The sequence below is a fragment of the Hemicordylus capensis genome, chromosome 1 (genome assembly GCF_027244095.1).
Source record: "Hemicordylus capensis ecotype Gifberg chromosome 1, rHemCap1.1.pri, whole genome shotgun sequence".
Lineage (NCBI taxonomy): Eukaryota > Metazoa > Chordata > Lepidosauria > Squamata > Cordylidae > Hemicordylus > Hemicordylus capensis.
In genome coordinates, this window is record NC_069657.1 from 332,300,623 (window position 1) to 332,318,004 (window position 17,382).

The 17,382-nt window shown below is 43.5% G+C and overlaps 1 protein-coding gene across 1 annotated transcript in view; it reads left to right on the top strand.

Annotated features, from left to right (window-relative positions):
• The window catches only part of FIG4 (FIG4 phosphoinositide 5-phosphatase), a 143,593-nt gene that overhangs the window by 76,963 nt on the left and 49,248 nt on the right, over positions 1 to 17,382 (top strand). The window contains exons 13-15 of the mRNA XM_053299812.1: positions 8,073 to 8,118; positions 9,626 to 9,774; positions 10,948 to 11,114. Of these exons, the coding sequence (XP_053155787.1) occupies positions 8,073 to 8,118; positions 9,626 to 9,774; positions 10,948 to 11,114 (362 nt within the window). The remainder of the gene's footprint in view (positions 1 to 8,072; positions 8,119 to 9,625; positions 9,775 to 10,947; positions 11,115 to 17,382) is intronic.

The following is a 17,382-nucleotide window of genomic DNA, read 5'->3' on the forward strand; positions in this document are numbered from 1 at the left end:
CACCTCCTCTGCCTCCACGGCCTCCTCTGTGCCGCCTCCTCACAGCAGCCATTGCAAGCCTCCATCGCCTCCTTGCCACCGCTGCGGCCGGGCCCACTGCCTCCCCGCCGCCACCTCCTCCCCGCCACCCGCCACCGCCTGCCTCTCCTCACTGCCATTAGTTTTCAGTCTGGCAAACATCAGCCAACCAACATTCAGCCAATCAGGTTCCTCCCTCGCCAGCACACATAGCCTTGCCACATCCCCATGCATGATTGGTGGCTGGCTAATAGAATTAAGTATAATGATGATAATGAATGATTTGAGAAGGGCATGCAACCCTGTAGATGTCTTGATGTCTCATTCCCTATTGAGCCCCAAAGGCATGGCCCCCCTACAGCAGTGTCACAACTTTCTGCTCAGCTTCGCAAATACCACTTGATTGTGGTCTTTGGGTAAAATGGCACACAGGGTTCTTCTTTCCCAAAATGGACAGTCCTCTCCTAGCTGTCTAAGTAGATGATGTGCTGCCCCTTCTATACTGCTCTTACTTGCTAAGCAAGTGGGAATGACAAAGATGTGACTGGTGTGTCACCCCTAGGTGAAGCTCCTTTCCAGCCCATTCAGCCGTCCTCTCCCCACGTTCTAGGAACTGATAGTCCCTAGATAAAACACTGTGGTGAATCTCTGTTCTTGAGTGTAGCAGCCTGGCCCATCTCAACTGCCTCTCTGACATTTCCCTCTAGGACTTTTCCCTTGCAGCTGAAGAGCAGTTTGTACTTCTGCACCCACATTTGAGAATGCACCCACTTGCTCTAAGTTTTGACTAATTGGCTCCTTTTTATTTCTGTTGTATTTGTTGCAGCATAGGTTCTGGGTGGGGTTGGAGGGAAAGTGAAATTTGAATTATATCCTGGGCCCCTGCTCCAGAAATGAGGTCTTTCCCATTGTGACTGCCTTGCTACTTCTCAGACAATAGTAATTACTGTTTAGATAGTTCCTCCCTATCTCCCACTTTTCTTTTCTTTTTTGGTAAAGATGTATTCACATGAAAATGGAATCTCCTATATTGGAAGACCATGAACAGGATCTTCTGTGTGCTTTAAGACTACTACTTTTATTATTTTGCCTATAGTAAATCAATAATCCGACTCTGATGATTATATAAGAAATACAAAATAACTTTCATAGAATCTCCCCCTCTTAGGGATCTTTTGCATGATTTGAAACCTGATAGTCAGTTGTCCTTTCTAAATGCAGTTTCTACAGTTCCATTGAAATCAGTGTTATATATACAATAACACGTTTGTGCTCTTGCACATCTCTTGTTTCAGTCCAGTTTGAGTAGCACTTACTGAGATATATTGTTCTTCATGCATGTGGCTGATATCTTAAGTCGGCAAAGCAGGCAAAATTAAAATTTTAAATATTCATACCAAGGAGGCTTAAATTTCAGTAGTTGGTTATTCATTACAATTCATGAATTAATTTGAAAATAGTTGCATAGCTATTGATCATTGCACACAGTTACATGATATTAATGTACTCTCGTGTATTATTCAACAGCCATTAATATTAAATAACATTGCTTAATATTAACAGACAAGTAATATATTTTGGAGTGTAATATGAGTTGTTCTTGGAAAACAATTTGTCTTGAGGTTCAACACTCCTGTTGCAGTGCTAAACATACCACATCAGGGGCATAACGATAATAGAGCAAGAGAGGACAATTGTCCCCATGTCCATAATGTCTGCCCCCCCAAGGCCCTGCAGCCTGCCCTGCACTCTTTCCCAGTCACTCCCAGTCTGGTCCTAGCACAACTGAGCACCGACCTTTTTGTGCAGCTCAGGCTTGTCTAGGAGGGAAAGGCTCTATCCAAGCAAGCTGCTACAGCTCCTTCTCTCTCAGTTTCTCAGCTGTTTGGTGGGTGGGTGGGGCTTAGAGATGCCTCTAGTGCAGGCCTCGTTGAAGCCTGAACTCTAGTGCCGGCTGTCTGTCTGCTACAGGCAGCAAGGAAGGAGGCAGAGTGGCCAGAGCTGGCTGCCCTTGCCCGCCACAGCCCTGTGCAGACCTGCTGACCAGCCCAGCCCAGCCTTTGCCTACTTAGTAATGGAGATATAATCTGATTTCCTTTTTGTGGTTATCCACCTCCTTGGATATTTAGGAATCAGCTTGCTATAGGGCTGATGTGGGGAAGGGGGATGTAGGGCAGATTGAGAAGAATCTGAATATTTAATTTGAAAACGATTGGGGAATTTGTTGGTTTTTAATATATATATTATTTTTAACAAAACCCATCAAAGGTCCTATAAGTGGCTTGTTTCATGGCAGAAAATTTACAAAAATATCTGGAACTGAAGCCCTCCTTAGACTATCATTCCAGCCCAAATGGAAGAATCTGCCCTTTTCCTTCATAAAAAAAGGGGTAAAACACTCTTCCCCAGCCTTTAGATCACCTGGAATGACTTGGCATAGGTCTTTGGTATTAAGCAGACATGTAGGGCAGGGTAGGAGGAATAAGTATATTTAAATTGAAGTGGATTAGACAAATGGTTTGTTTTATATATATATATATATATATATATATATATATATATATATATATATATATATATATATATATGAATTAAAATCCCCCCCACCAAAAACAGTCCTGTAAGTGGCTTGTTTCATGGAAGAAAATTACAAAAACTTCTGGAATAAACGATATCTGTAAATGCACTATGCTCAAGTTGGTTTGCAACCCAGAAGGTCTGAGTGAGAACTGTGAAGCATGTGTTGTGCTTTTTATTTATTTTTCCTGTAGAAATGCACTATATGTCCAAGCTGGTTGGACATGTCCAAAAACCTCACTCATACTATTTACACAACATGTCATCCATCAGTATGATTCTGTAATGATATGAAATGTTAAGGAGACCCTGCACATGCTGATTTACCCCCGCCCCATACCCCACTAGGGATGGCCCTGCATTGAGCAGAGAGTGAGGAGGAGCGGATGTGCTGGGTGACCAAGTGTGACAGGACCTGTGGTGGGGCCCCGCCAGCCTGCCTGATCTCTCTTCCAGGTGAGGGGGGCAGAGGGTGCACCCAGGCCGTGGGAGCTGCACCACTGCCAAGCGTGAGTGTGGCAAGACCTGCAGGTAGGGCCTCCACCAGCCAGCCCGATTTCTATTCCACATGGAGGTCGCCTGCCTGCCTGCACAGCGAGGGGCCCATTTTAAAATCTTGTACCCAGGCCCACTCCAACCTTGCTATGCCCTTGTACCGCATGATCTACATACTAATGTCATTTGCCAGTAGCTCTATGTTATTGGGAGAAATGTTCCCACCAAAATTGGGCTCAACACCTCCATGATATCATTCTTCATTCCTCAAATTCTAATGGTTATGCCCAGCATTTAGCTAATGGAAAAGAGCCACCACAGGAAGAAGATGGGTAGACAACTTGAATAGAGAAAGTACTTGGCTGAGATGGAAGAATGGTGGTTAAATGACATAACTGGAGAGTGCTTCCTTGACCCAACTCATCCCATCCACTAGGAAGATATGTGGCTATGTATTTTCCAAAACATTAGAGCCCTAGGATAAGGAAAATAAGACCCCTGGTCTTTATAGTGAGGTTGAGAGAAGGGGACCAATTAGTGTTTAGGAGTCTTCACCCTCTTCTAAATGCAATTCTGCCAAGTGCCCTGAAGAAATAAAGTTCCTCTTCTCACTTCAGCCACTATACCCTTGCCCAGGCCCATCGTTAAGGCACGGTGACGAGGGCCCTCCCCTCGGGCCTCGCACCTGGACAGGCCCCGCAGGGGCAGCAGCAGCGGCACCACACATGGCGTGGCAGCTGCAGCACCACTGTCGTGCCATGATGTACTAGGGGGAGGGGGGCTCCAAGTGAGCAGTGAGCACCTGCCTCTCTGCTCACTCGGTCCAGGCAGCCTCTCATGGCGCCCAACACCGCATCAGATATATTGGCGAGGGGGGCGGCAAGCAGCGAGCAGGCTGCCTTCCTGCTTGATCGGCAGCAGGCAGGCAGCCTCGTGCGCTGCCTGCTATGACTGGGGCTGGTGAAGTTGAGAGAAAACGAGCAAGTGAGATGGGGAGGGGAAACGGTCAGGAGGCAGTGCGGAAGCCAGCAGTGTTAATTCTTGCTTTCTTATGAATGCGAAACTTGATAGACAATTTTGATCTGCCTGTTCTGGATGGGGTCACACTTCCCCAAAAGGAACAGTCTAAGAGTGCTTCTGGATCCAAGCCTCTCCCTGGTGTCCCAGGTTGAAGTAGTGGCCAGAAGTGCCTTCTATCAGCTTTGGCTGATACTCCAGCTGCGTCCGTTTCTTGAGATGAACGACCTCAAAACAGTGGTACATCTGCTGTTAACCTCCAGACTGGATTACTGCAATGCACTCTATGTGGGGCTGCCCTTGTATGTAGTCCGGAAACTACAGTTGGTCCAGAATGCGGCAGCCAGGTTGGTCTCTGGGTCATCTCAGAGATAACATATTACCCATCTCCCCATCTCTGACAGCTTTTAAAATGTGTTTAAAGAAGCGTCTGTTCACTCAGGCTTTTAATTAATATTGTTTTAATGGTTTTAATGCTATTTTAAAATATTGTTTTAAAATTTTTAAATTGTTGTAATGTTTTACTTTTTGTTTTTGTTTTAACTAATGTTTTACTTTTTCTGTTTTGTGCCCCCAAGAATGTACGCACGCGTGCGTGTGTGTGTGTGTAGCGGGGTCGATGGATGCGCTTGCCAGGGTTGCTGCTGTGAGGAATTGAATCTGGTTGGAGGAGATAACTTTCAAAAGCGTGGCAATGGACACGCTGCTTGCAAGCAGTCTCTCTTTCCATAGGCAAAGGGGGAAGCGGAAGAGTTTTATCGTGGTGTGTGTGTAGAGAACTGTCTGTGTATGTTTTGTTTTACGTGCGAGTGTCCACTCCATGCTTGCAAAACTCCTAAACTCTTCAAAAAAGCAAAAGCACAAGGAAGGCTGGGGGGGGGGGGCGGGGCGGGGCGGGGGGGGGGGCGGCGGAATGCCTTCCATCCAAGCACTCAACTATGCTGAGTGAGAGAGAGAGAGAGAGAGAGATCATTTGTTCAGTCACCTTATTACAACACTGAAAGAGAGAAGCAAAGCAGCTCCAACTTCTTGCCTGCTTTTCTGAATGATGGGTCCTCTTTCCCACCCAGCCCCCAAGTCGCATTAAAAAGTAACAAAAATCCCAATGTCTCCACCCTCCCCCAATTGCCTTGTTGTTTTTTTTTACATCTTTACCTTCTTGCAGATTCAGTTTCTTAAATATTGGATCCTTTAGAGACAGAAGGGGGAGTAGGTAAAGAAATATGTGGCATGGGAATACGTTAAGTTGTGTCTTGAAATGTTTCTGCGAATACATATTTGCATAAATATACTTGTTTTATACTATTACATTCTTGTGAGTTCAGTTGCTCTTAGTGCCCTCAAGAACCCACGTGTTAAAAATACTGCACCACTTTGGGTTGAAACAAGGTAGGATATTAAGTTGCAGTAAGCTTTCAGAGGTGAGGTAAAACTGGGATGGATTGAAGAAGGGCTTGGGGGAAAGGAAGGAACAGGGATCAGGAGCCAGTGTGGTGTAGTGGTTAGAGAGTTGGCCTAGGACTGGGAGACTTGAGTTCAATCTCCATTCAGCCATGAAACTCACTGGGTTATTCTGGGCAAGTCATTTATCTCTCAGCCTAACCTGCATCACAGGGTGGCTGTGAAGATAAGCATAAGTAACTGAAGATGTACACTGTTCTGGGTTCCTTGGAGGAAGAGCGGGATAGAAATGTAGGATAAAAAATATTGTGTCACAAACAGACTGATTATTTTCTTCCTTTGAAATGGAGGAGCAGTGGGCATTCTGTGAATAATTTGGATAGTTGATGGTGCAGTGCTTTGCTTTCCCACTTGAATTTTGGAATTCACGTTTGGAATGCAAATGTGTTAAACTGTATATTTGTATCTTGTTTTTACATAAAATATATATTATTTATTTATTTGAAATGTTAAGCCGGGGAACCGCACATGGACTGGGGTTCAGAACATTCTCTATATGTATGTGAAAGAGCAAAATGTAAATATATTTGTGCCAGCAGACTACATGCCGGAGAAATCTTTTGGCTGATCTTTCAATGTCTGTTATAGCATAATCAAAACCAGGTGTCTTTGTGGTTATTAATTTATAAAACATCTATATATATAATTCTCCTGGGTGTGCCCAGGAAAAATGCATCCCGGCAGCCCAGCTGATTGGCTGAGCTTTGGGGGCGCCTGATTGGTCCTGGCGGCACACCCAGGAGAACGGCGGCGGCGGCCATGGCCGCTGGTGGGCCTGGCCTGGCAGCGACAGGGACAGGCCGAGGAGCCGAAGCGCCAGGCCTGGCCGGGCGAGGTGAGGAGGCGGCAGGGGAAGCCGGGTGAGGCGGCGGCGGGCCCAGGCGGAGGAGGTGGCAGGCCCAGCTGGGAGGAGGTGGCGGGCCCGGGGGAAGCCGGAGGCTGGGGGAAGCCGGCCCGGGGGAAGCCGGAGGAGGCAGCAGGCCGGGCGAGGCGGCAGCGGGCCTGGCCGGAGCCACGGACGGCGGTGGTGGGCCCCGGCAGAGCCCAACTAGAGGCACAGATGCTCTGTGCCCGGGCCCACTAGTGTATAGAAAACCTTTCTCTTACTGAAATAATGCCTGAGGCAACTTACAGCAATAAACCATAGCCCCACCCCCCAAAAGAGCCATAGTAATGACTCCTACGAAAAAAAGGACATAGTAATGTCCACTTACTATGGACATAGAGAAAAGAGTAAGACAGCATTTTTAAAAAATGCATAGATTTTGCCAATTTTTTAGGTACCGAAAATTAAAATAAAAGTGAGGTACAAGCTGGCTGTGCAGACTTTGAAGCCTTTGCAAGAGCTGCTCTTTCCTAAAATGAGTTTTCCTGGCCATTGACTGAACTGTTGTAAGTCATGGCATGTTCATGAACCTTCTCCTGGTCTGGGATTTAGAACTGTCATTAACGAGGACCTAGAGAGAAATGCTGTTGTTTCAGAGATACGCTAAGATTCAAGTTATTGCTGTTGCTGGACTGATAGGGTGAGGAAGAAGGAGCACATTCATTTTCACAGATTCTCTGTCATTAGGGGGATAGCAATACCTGGATTCATTCCAGATGCCTTTATGTCCTCCACTGATCATCATTGTAATAGATATGGCTCTAATGAAAAGAAATGGTGATTTGAGCTCAACTCCTTGGGTTATGTTTCTTCTGTTTTTTCCATCCTGTATGGGTAATGATGAAGAGGAGTGAATGGTTAGCTTCCATCTTGATTAAGACTTTGAAGGAAGGAATCTTAACTACTTCCTCCCTTGCCTGTGTGAGGACTTAGTTCCTATTGTGTTCTAGAGTCAGCAGAACTCAGTTAAGCTCTGATCTTGTGGTAGCAAACATGACTTGTCCCCTTAGTTAAGCAGAGTCCGCCCTGGTTACATATGAATGGGAGACTAAGAGTGCAAGCACTGGAAAATATTCCCCTCAGGGGGTGGAGCCGCTCTGGGAAGAGCAGAAGGTTCCAAGTTCCCTCCCTGGCTTCTCCAAGATAGGGCAGAGAGAGATTCCTGCCTGCAACCTTGGAGAAGCCGCTGCCAGTCTGTGAAGACAATACTAAGCTAGATAGACCAATGGTCTGGCTCGGTATACGGCAGCTTCCTATGTTCCTATCTTTAATTTCATTATGGAAATCTGTTTGTGGTCCCAACTGCCACCTGTTGCTATCCATAAGAATGGGTACTGTGTGCAAGATCCTTGCAGGCAGAATACTATAGCTCCTTGAGACACCTGCACTTCGCCCCACACAGTGGCATGGTTGATATTTAAGAAGAGCCAGATGCCATTTTCTTCAGTTCCTTTCAGACTGCCGTTGCTCCTTGTGATCTCATAGTACCCCACACTCACTGCCTATAGATGAAATATTTTCTACTATTCATTGTGCTTTCAGACAGCTATTAGCTGAGGGTAGTCTGGACATGATTCTTACATTATAAGTGTTTTGCAAGATATGTTCTGTCTTACAGGTGGAATGAGCTGGGTGGATGTGTGGTGCCCACTGGCCGATTACAGGTAATGAATGGAATTGATTGTAAAAGTGCTGTTAATATTGATCCATGCTCTGCAAAAGACAAAGGGGAAATGGGGGGGGCGGGGGAAACACCTTCAAAAACAATTGATTACTATTGATTACTATAACAGGTAAATATATATCTGTTTCATAATAATACCCATAGGCCCAACTGATATTGGGTTTCAATAATCTCTAAACATCTTGTCGGTCAGATGTTAAAATGAATATGAAGGTTTTGAAAGAGGTATACATCACCAAGAATAATTAATTAAAAACCACGCAATATATCACACTAGGTAGATATATAGATATAGATAAAGATATTATTGTGGTTTGTGGCAATTCTTGGTAATGTACAGCTGTTGATTGTTAATACAATATGTATGTGCCCCCTTTTAATTTGTTCCCAAGATTTTGAATGAGAACATATTGTTCCGGAGGTGCTTAGTATAGTAACTACTAAGCTAATTCTTGTTCAGCCCATTAAAAGCCCATTTTTGTTCAGTAAGCAAAAAACAAACCTTTATTCAATATTCAACATTGTGTTCATAATTTCAGTTTCAATACTCTTAATAAACATTCATGCTTCCAGGTTTTCATTATATATATTTTTGTGACTTGCAGAACTGCTGCATGTGAGAATTAATTTTTTTTAGCTCTTAATCTTGAACTATAGCTACACACCTGTATGACATAATTTTATGTCAGGAAGCCCATATTTGATATCTGTGGGCTGGATTTCCTGCAGGGCAACTTGCCCACCCACAAGAGCCCTCTGCACTTCCTTAAAAGGTTCTGAAGGTCAGGGGACCCTCGGGAGTAGGGTGGGATGAGGCAAGGGGAGCTTCAGGCGATGGGTAAAGTCTCCACCCAATTTATAGGAATTCTCCCCCTGCACGCCATCTTGCCGCATTTCAGAAGGCCCCTCTTCCCTTAGGTTAGACTCTTTAGGGATTGCTATGGGGAAAAGAAGAATTTATTTCTTGCATCCATCCTTATATAAATTTATGAACGGTCTTCAAATACTAATGCTAGTAGTAGAACAAAAAATAGATTTTTCATTAGAATGACACCTAAAATTTTCACGTACATTGATATTGGGCAAGGCAAAACTTCTGTATTAAACTGTTTCTCAAACAGTGGCTATGTTATTGATTAAAATTTTGTTCAGTATGCTACTTTTAGCATGAGAATGCTGCCATGAGTGTAGGAATCGAGGAAATTATGAAAAATTATATTGTCCGTAATGTTAGCTCATGGTTTTTGGATTATACCTATGTGCATTTGGAGCAGGTTTTCCATATGTACAAAATGACTTGCACAAATTAACATGTGGATGTTGTGGGAGAATCTGTAACAGTGAACCATATGTGCAGCCTTCAGGATAGTACAGTGGATTTGGGGGCAACAATAGCGGTTATACCCTGAAGAAGAATGTGACATTTTATTAATGACTTTTAAATTAACTGTAGGTTCTTACATTTATTGAAAACATTTCTTTCTTAGACTGGAATTCTTCGAACTAATTGTGTAGACTGTTTGGATCGCACAAACACAGCCCAGTTTATGGTTGGGAAATGTGCTTTGGCCTATCAGCTTTATTCATTAGGGTTGATTGATAAACCCAATCTACTGTTTGACACGGATGCAGTTAGGTAAGATGTTTTCAGACGCCTATATTTTTCTTTTGCAAGCGTTAATTAAAATGTAGGAGTTTGCTTTTTCTTTTATTAATACTTCCATAGCTTTTGTAGCCCTACATTTTAATTTCAAATCAATATTAAGGTGTTTTAAAACTTTAAACGTGAATAAATTTTTATTTAACTCTAAAATATTCTCTTCATACACCTATAATGAGATTAAACATGTTTCTAGTGCCACTTATACTTAGCGTTTACTATATCAGAACAGTTAAAGCAATCAATTCTTTTATTAGTTAGTGCCAAATGAATACCATCCCCCTTTAAGTGATTGATTGGTAGCACAAATCACTTGAATTTGAAGTAATATCGGATTCAAGTGATATGCTTTCCAGTGTTGTGGAAAATATTATTGCCACTATTAAAGCCCATAACATTGCATAGGTGGCTTAACAGATGAGGAGGAGGGAATGTCTGTTGTTTTTCCCACTTCAACACATTGCTTCCCTGCTCCTCCCAGAGTAAACTGGGGGAAAGTTTTTTGGTTCAAGGAGAAGCATTGGAAACACACTGTCTATCCCACCCTCCAAAGCTAGGTCTACAAATGCATTATAATACACGTATACTTGAGAAAGTAAAGAATAGTCTCATGAATAGTCTTGGGGTCGAAACCTGCTGCCTGTAAAACCCAATATTTGAAGCAAGTTTTGTTCACTTAACTACTGTGTTCCAGACTGTAGCTTATTCTGTTTTGTCCCATAGAATTCACTGGGAGGCACTGAGAACTGAGTCAGACCCACCCACATAGTACAGCCTTGTAGGGGTGCAAATCGCCCCTTCTTCCCATGCATTTGAAGAGTTCTCCCCCTCATTTTACTGAATGCCACCAAACCTAATAATCCTGTTTCTTTGCTTTTTGTATGTAAGACATAAGTACTGTACAGAACCTGAGACCTTTTAGGCAACACTCTTTTTTTTTTAAAAAAAAGGCAATTTCCTATATAGAAGAAAGAAACAGAAACTGGGACCTCCACTGTGTGATATCTATGCTATGGAATGCCCTTCTGAAGGAGGTTTGCCTGCCACCATTTCTGCTAGTCCTTCAGTGAGCAGTAAAAAGGCATCTATTTCAGCAGACTTATGGTATAACTCTTTTTATAATTCTTAATCATTTGGCCCTCATTTTAGATTATTTGAAGAACTGTATGAAGATCATGGGGATACACTCTCACTCCAATATGGTGGTTCTCAACTTGTCCATCGAGTAAAAACCTACAGAAAGATAGCACCTTGGACCCAGCATTCTAAAGATATTATGCAAACTCTTTCAAGATACTACAGTAATGCTTTCTCGGGTAAATTATATTCTCTGTGATACTTTCCACCTTGTTGCCTATGAATCTATGCATAAGTATCTCTCCTGGTTTACACATGAATTTGAATGCAGTTAAAGCTGCCAGAGCTTTTAAGTGTAGCACAACCGAATGCACAAAACCCTTGTTAAGCCTCAAGAGTTAACTCCAGTTTGCCCTGACAAACTCCAATTGGGACCTGAGCAGTGTTCTCTCTAACAGGGATTCCCAGATGTTGTTGACTGCAACTCCCAGAATCCCCAAGCAAACGCCATTGCAGCTAGGGATTCTGGGAGTTGTAGTCAACATTTGGGAATCCCTGTTAGAGGGAACACTGCACCTGGGGTTTGCTCAGTGGTACACCGCTGTTAACTGTGGTTTTGCCACCAAAGCGTTATGCCCGAAGGTAGATTCATCCCTAATTACAGTTAAGTGCCTCTGTCGGACAGCAATAATCTCTCGGATATTCAGCCCCACCCCCCACATCCTTCCCTCTCTTCCCAGTTCTGTCTGGCAGCAGCAACATGTGCTGTGAATTTTAAAGAGACACAAGCCTCCTACTCATTCCTACTGCAAGGCGCTTTTCACAGTAAAGTAAAAGCATTCTTACAATATCTGTTTTGTATACACTAACACCTTCAAAAGCAAGCCACACTTCTGCAGCTGAAATCCTTATGCACTCTTACTGAAGAGAAAGCCCATTGAACTAAATCATTTACTTTTGAGTAATCCCAGCAAGCCTGCAAACTGTTCTTGAAACTAAGTTACACAACTTACCCCCGCCTCCCTTCACACAGCCACAGCCTGTTTTGGATCTTATCTTGATGTTTCAGGCTTAACACGTCTATATGCGTCATGAAATAGTAGCTCTTTTTCTGAGTTTCAAGAACAGTTTGCAGGATTGCTGGGATTACTCAAAAGTAAATGATTTAGTTTAATGGGCTGTCTCTTAAGTAAGAGCAACAGTTCTCTCTCCCTGCCCTGGACTGCTTCATTGCACATAGCTAGGAGCAGATTGAGGAAATGGTTAAGCTGTCATCTTCCCGAGGAAGCTAGTGGAGCATGAAGGACATGCCCCCTTTGAGATTTTGGCCAATCACAGCCACTTTGTGGTGTTTACTGGGATGTCCTGAAACAAGAGTTTTGTGGGCCACAGTTTGCTGTACATCTGTGGTGTGAATTGGAGCTAGGATTTTTAACTCCAGTTAGCATTAACTGCAGTTAAAGTGAATGTGTGAACCTCTATCATCTTGTATCCTTGTAATTAGTAACAGCAGTCAGTCTTGATAAAGAGAAAATTTAGTTTGTAAATAGTTTTAAAAACTGGCTACATGGTATTATGATAATAAAAAAAAAACTGGGTCAAGTTAACATGGTTATAGTTTACAATATATTTGGATCTGGCTAAACTTTAAATTTAGTAGCACAAACCCGGAGTTGAGACATAAGGATAGAACAATATAGTAGTTGTAAAGCAAGGCAATGTAACACTAAATAAATCTTGCCTAACCTCAATTAACAGGATGGTAGCTTCAATGAGCCATCAAGTGCCTTGCTTTTTACTGTCTCAGTTTAGGCTGTAGGCTGATCCAAACCATCATGAGTGCAAAATGTTCTTGCATGGGTAGAGGACCGTGATGCTTCTTGGAGGAGCTACGCTGGAAACCCCCCCCCCCCAATTTGGGGTGGGATGTTTTGGGGATAGACAATGGGACTGTTGTTGAAAAGAGGAGCTAAAAAGTCTGTTTGTGTAAGCAGAACCACCTACCACACTTTGGATCCCATATGTTAGGAGTCTGCTGCTTGAGAAAACTATATTCCTGTGTCTTATTTCCTTAAGGAAAGAATAACATATTTCAAAGCCTAGAAAAGAGTGTTTTACACACTTTAAAAGAATTATTTTTTGCATTAGAAAATAGTAAACTACTAGACATATATATAGTTTATCTTGACCTTGCTTGATATCTTTTTGCCACTATTTCTTGCCCATTCGTTCACTTGTTAATTCCTCACCTGAATAGAAATCAATAGAAACTGTTGTTTCCATAATATTAGGTCTTCCAGACATGGAAGACATGGAAGTGGAATGTAAAGGGCTGCTGGTTCTGTTCTTGTTTTACTTTTTTCACTGCCTTAGAACATCCCATTGCATTTGCTTTGAAGTGAGCACTCAAGAGGGAGTGAGATACAGTATATTTTTCTGTTGCCAAAGTAGCTGGGGTGGGGTAGTTTTGAGATTGTGAGCGGAATTAACCTTTTGTTCCTGCTCTGTGATCTCACCCAAGTCTCCCTGCCCTCCACCCCATCAGTTACTAATTGAAGAGGGGAAAACCTATTTAGAAGCAGTTTAACTTATTTAAAAACACGTGCCCATGTTTTCCCCTCTGCAATTAAAACCGCTTTAGTGGGGTGGTGGTTGGAATTGGCACGGAGGCAAAGAGTTAAAGCTCTCCTCCCTTCATGTCACAGACCCAATTCAAATAAGGGCTCCTTGTGGCTGCTTTTTGATTAAGAAAAAAATAGTGAGATCTCCAGGTATGGAACTCTTACATAGCATTAGATGGAACTTCAGTCCAAGACGCATAGCATCATTACGTGCTATGCAAGGACTGTTTCTTCATAACTGCTGTTGTTGTCGTCATCATCATCATCATCATCATTATTATTTTTACATTTTTACACTCTTCCTCCAAGAAGCCCAGAGCGGTGTACTACATACTTGAGTTTCTCTTTCACAACAACCCTGTGAAGTAGGTTAGGCTGAGAGATAAGTGACTGGCTCAGTCACCCAGCTAGTTCTATGGCTGAATGGGGATTTGAACTCGAGTCTCCCCGGTCCTAGTCCAGCACTCTAACCACTACACCACGCTGGCTCTCATGTATGGGGTCTGCCCCTAGTCATGGTTCTGTGTTCCCATTGCTAATCTGGGCATAAAACCTTTTTCCAAGAAGCATGTAACTGAGTATTCAAGGCAGACTATTTATTTATTTATTTATTTATTTATACATACATACATACACACATACATACATACATACATACATTTATTTATATCCCGCTCTTCCTCCAAGGAGCCTAGAGCGGTGTACTACATACTTAGGTTTCTCCTCACAACAACCCTGTGAAGTAAGTTAGGCATTTCATAAAAGGTGGGTGCAAAACTGATATCCAAGCAGACATGACTCTTACTAAATACATGAATCTATGAGAGAGAGAGAGAGAGTGAATTGAAATAGCAGCACCAAGATTATTTAGGCACATGCTTTTCTTCACTGCTTGGCTAAATTGGAATTTTGAAGCAACATTCAGGATGCATCCAGTCATACATAATTTGAATCTGCTGTGAAACTGCATTTTGGCCAGATGTATAACCTTTTCTTAAGCAGTGAGCTCAGTGGAAACTCATTATTCCTATTTTTAATTTGTAGCCAAGGAGGCTTTCCACTGCACTGATTGGCTGACCTTTATGGCATTCTCAAGTCTGCCTCCTCTGGAGCAGCTTTTCAAGTTTAAAACAAGTGTTGTTTTTTTAAGTGCTGAACAAGATCTTAACCAAAGTTAGTGGTGGGGCCCTGCTCATGGCCCCACCACTAACAGAGAGCGGGGACTAGAGAAAGGGCATTTTCGGTTGTATCCCCTCAGCTTTGGAATGGCCTCTCTGAAGAGCTGCTCCATGCTTCATCCCTCAGTGTATCTGGAAGGTTTTTTAGTTTTTAGTTCTCAGTTCTTAGCTTTCTATTAACTTTTTATTTGAAACAAAAATTTTGTAATTTTAAATGTGTTTTTATTCTGTTCTTTTAACAGAATATGTTAAATATGTGTTTAAATATGTTGTTTTATTTTACATTTTATGTGTTTTGCTTATGAAGTGAGCCGCCCCGAACAGTAGTATATGGGGGAGGGGGGGATAAATATCTGAAATAAAAATAATAACTACAAATAAAGAACAGATGGTTCAGTGTACAGATGTCAACTTCAGTGTTCCATGTCTCACTTATATCCCAGATACTCTCCCTAAATCTAACCAGGCACCTGATTAGCACATAAAAAAGGAGGGGGGGCTGCTTAACACTAACTCTGACAGCCCCCCCCCATCAGAGTTAGTGTTAAGCAAGCAAAGCTGTGAGCCATCAATTTCCACCTTCCCCTCCCCACACATGCTAAGATTAGATTTAGGGAGCATAAGAGTTTGGATTTTAAACAGTGAGATATAGAACACTGAAGTTGACATCTGTATGTCAAAACGTCTGTTCTTTATTTGTAGTTTTTATTTTATTTTTTTAAATCTACGCAATAAAAAGGTCTGGAGAGAAGATTTTGGTGTAGATCCATTATGCATATTGAGTCGTCAGTATATCAACTAATAATAAATAATAAAAAGATAAACTTGCAAGGTGGGTGGGTGGGGTGGGGGAAGTAACAACTCGCCTACAGTATGAGGTAATGGGTGAAGAGGAAAACAGCACTGAATTCAGAAAATGCGTGATCTTCAAGCAGTGAGCACTGGGCATGAGGCCAAGATTGCCAAGCAGCACAAAAGAAAAAAAGAGAAAACCTGCACCAACCCACTTACATACACCAAATGTCTTCCCACCCCCACCTAAAGTCCATTTCACAACATCCAAGATGGCTATCATTGCATGGATCTTTAGTCTCTTCTAGCCCTGGAGCAGCCTGCCTCACTCCCATGCAGTCATTGGGGGCAATGAGAAAAAAGGTAGGAGGAGGGGGGAGAGAGCACTACCAGTGATGCCTCTCTTGTAATAGCCCCACCTTGGTAACAGGATTATACTTCCATGCCTCTAGGAGGCCAATAAGAGCTAGACGAGGCATTAATTAATTATATTGTCCCCATTCACACGTGACACCAAACCGGAATTAAATGTTTCAGTTTGTAACTCCAAATTGCACAGCAGATATTGACCAAACCGCAGCTCGCCAAACTTCAGTTACAGGAGAGGGGAGTCCCTCCCTGCTGCTCAGCATCCAAAGCAGATCTCAGCAAGCTACATGGCCAGACTGTGGGCAACGCATCAGCACATCTGCCTCCTGGACGCGATTGGCCATGATCTCAAAGGGGCATGCTGAGTATGGTCATGCATTTCCGGAGCTTTCCGCTCAGCCTCTGCATGGAAAGGGCATTTAAACCCATATAAATGCCATGCCATGGCAGCACTTCTTCTACCGGAGATGCACCACACACACACACCCAAGACCCAACCCAAATCCTGCTGTCTGACAGCTTGATGCCGAGGGGCTCACCCTCTCATGAGAAGGCCAGTTTATTGTGGAAGGCTGTGCCCATGTAAGAGCTCACAAGTTGAACCAACCCACTAAAACACACAAGAGGGCCCACTTGTGTGAGGCCCCCCAACTCCTAATGATAAAAAATAGAAAAGATTCTCTGCAACCTCCTCCCCCAAATCCTCTGAAGCCTTGCACGCACCAGGAGGACATCTAGATGGGACATGTGCCATGGCCCAGATGGAGGGGAAGGGGGAGACACTGGGACAGATCTTTAAACCCATTCAGAATCCAAGGTCTTGGTCCGGTGTTGTGCTGTATGCAGATATGCAGGAGAGGGGAGCCCCTCCTGTGTGTTGAGGATGGCTGTCCTCAACACACTGACCGCCACACTGGTTGCCATTCCAGGGAGCTGTGCACATGTCTACATCAATGGATGGGCTGTCGGGCACAATTTTGCAGCAGCTTGCCTGCAGTCCCCAAGACAAGGGAAGCAGTCTCTGGGGTACCCCTCCCCTCAGCTGTCCTCAGCACAGTAACCAGGCTCTCTTTGGAGCCCCCATGGCCTGACACTCTTGTGAGGAAGATGTCAGTGGGAGAAAGAGATGTTTTTCCATCTGGCATCAATTCAGATTTGTCCAGGCAATTCTCTCCCCTCCCCTCTTATGGTGCTTCGCATGAGTTGTGTGGGGTGGCCCCCATAGCATTTTACTCTTATGACTGAGCAGTGAGCTGTGTCTTTGAAGATGTTCAGCTTACCACTACTGACTCTGGTGACAAGCCTTGATAATGAGTAAGCCAAGGAGCCAGGACCACCAAAAGAGGAGTGAGCTGCAATTGGGGTGGTAGCCTCCACCCATTAGGCACTACCACCCCACCCCACTCTTCTGGCCCAGATCCCACTTTCTGCCCCCGATCTGCCCCAAAGACACCAAAACTTCAAAAAATCACCAAAAATCAGCCCTTTGCCCAATCCCCCTGAAATTTGGGTGGTAGCCTCCACCCATTGGGCACTACCACCCCACA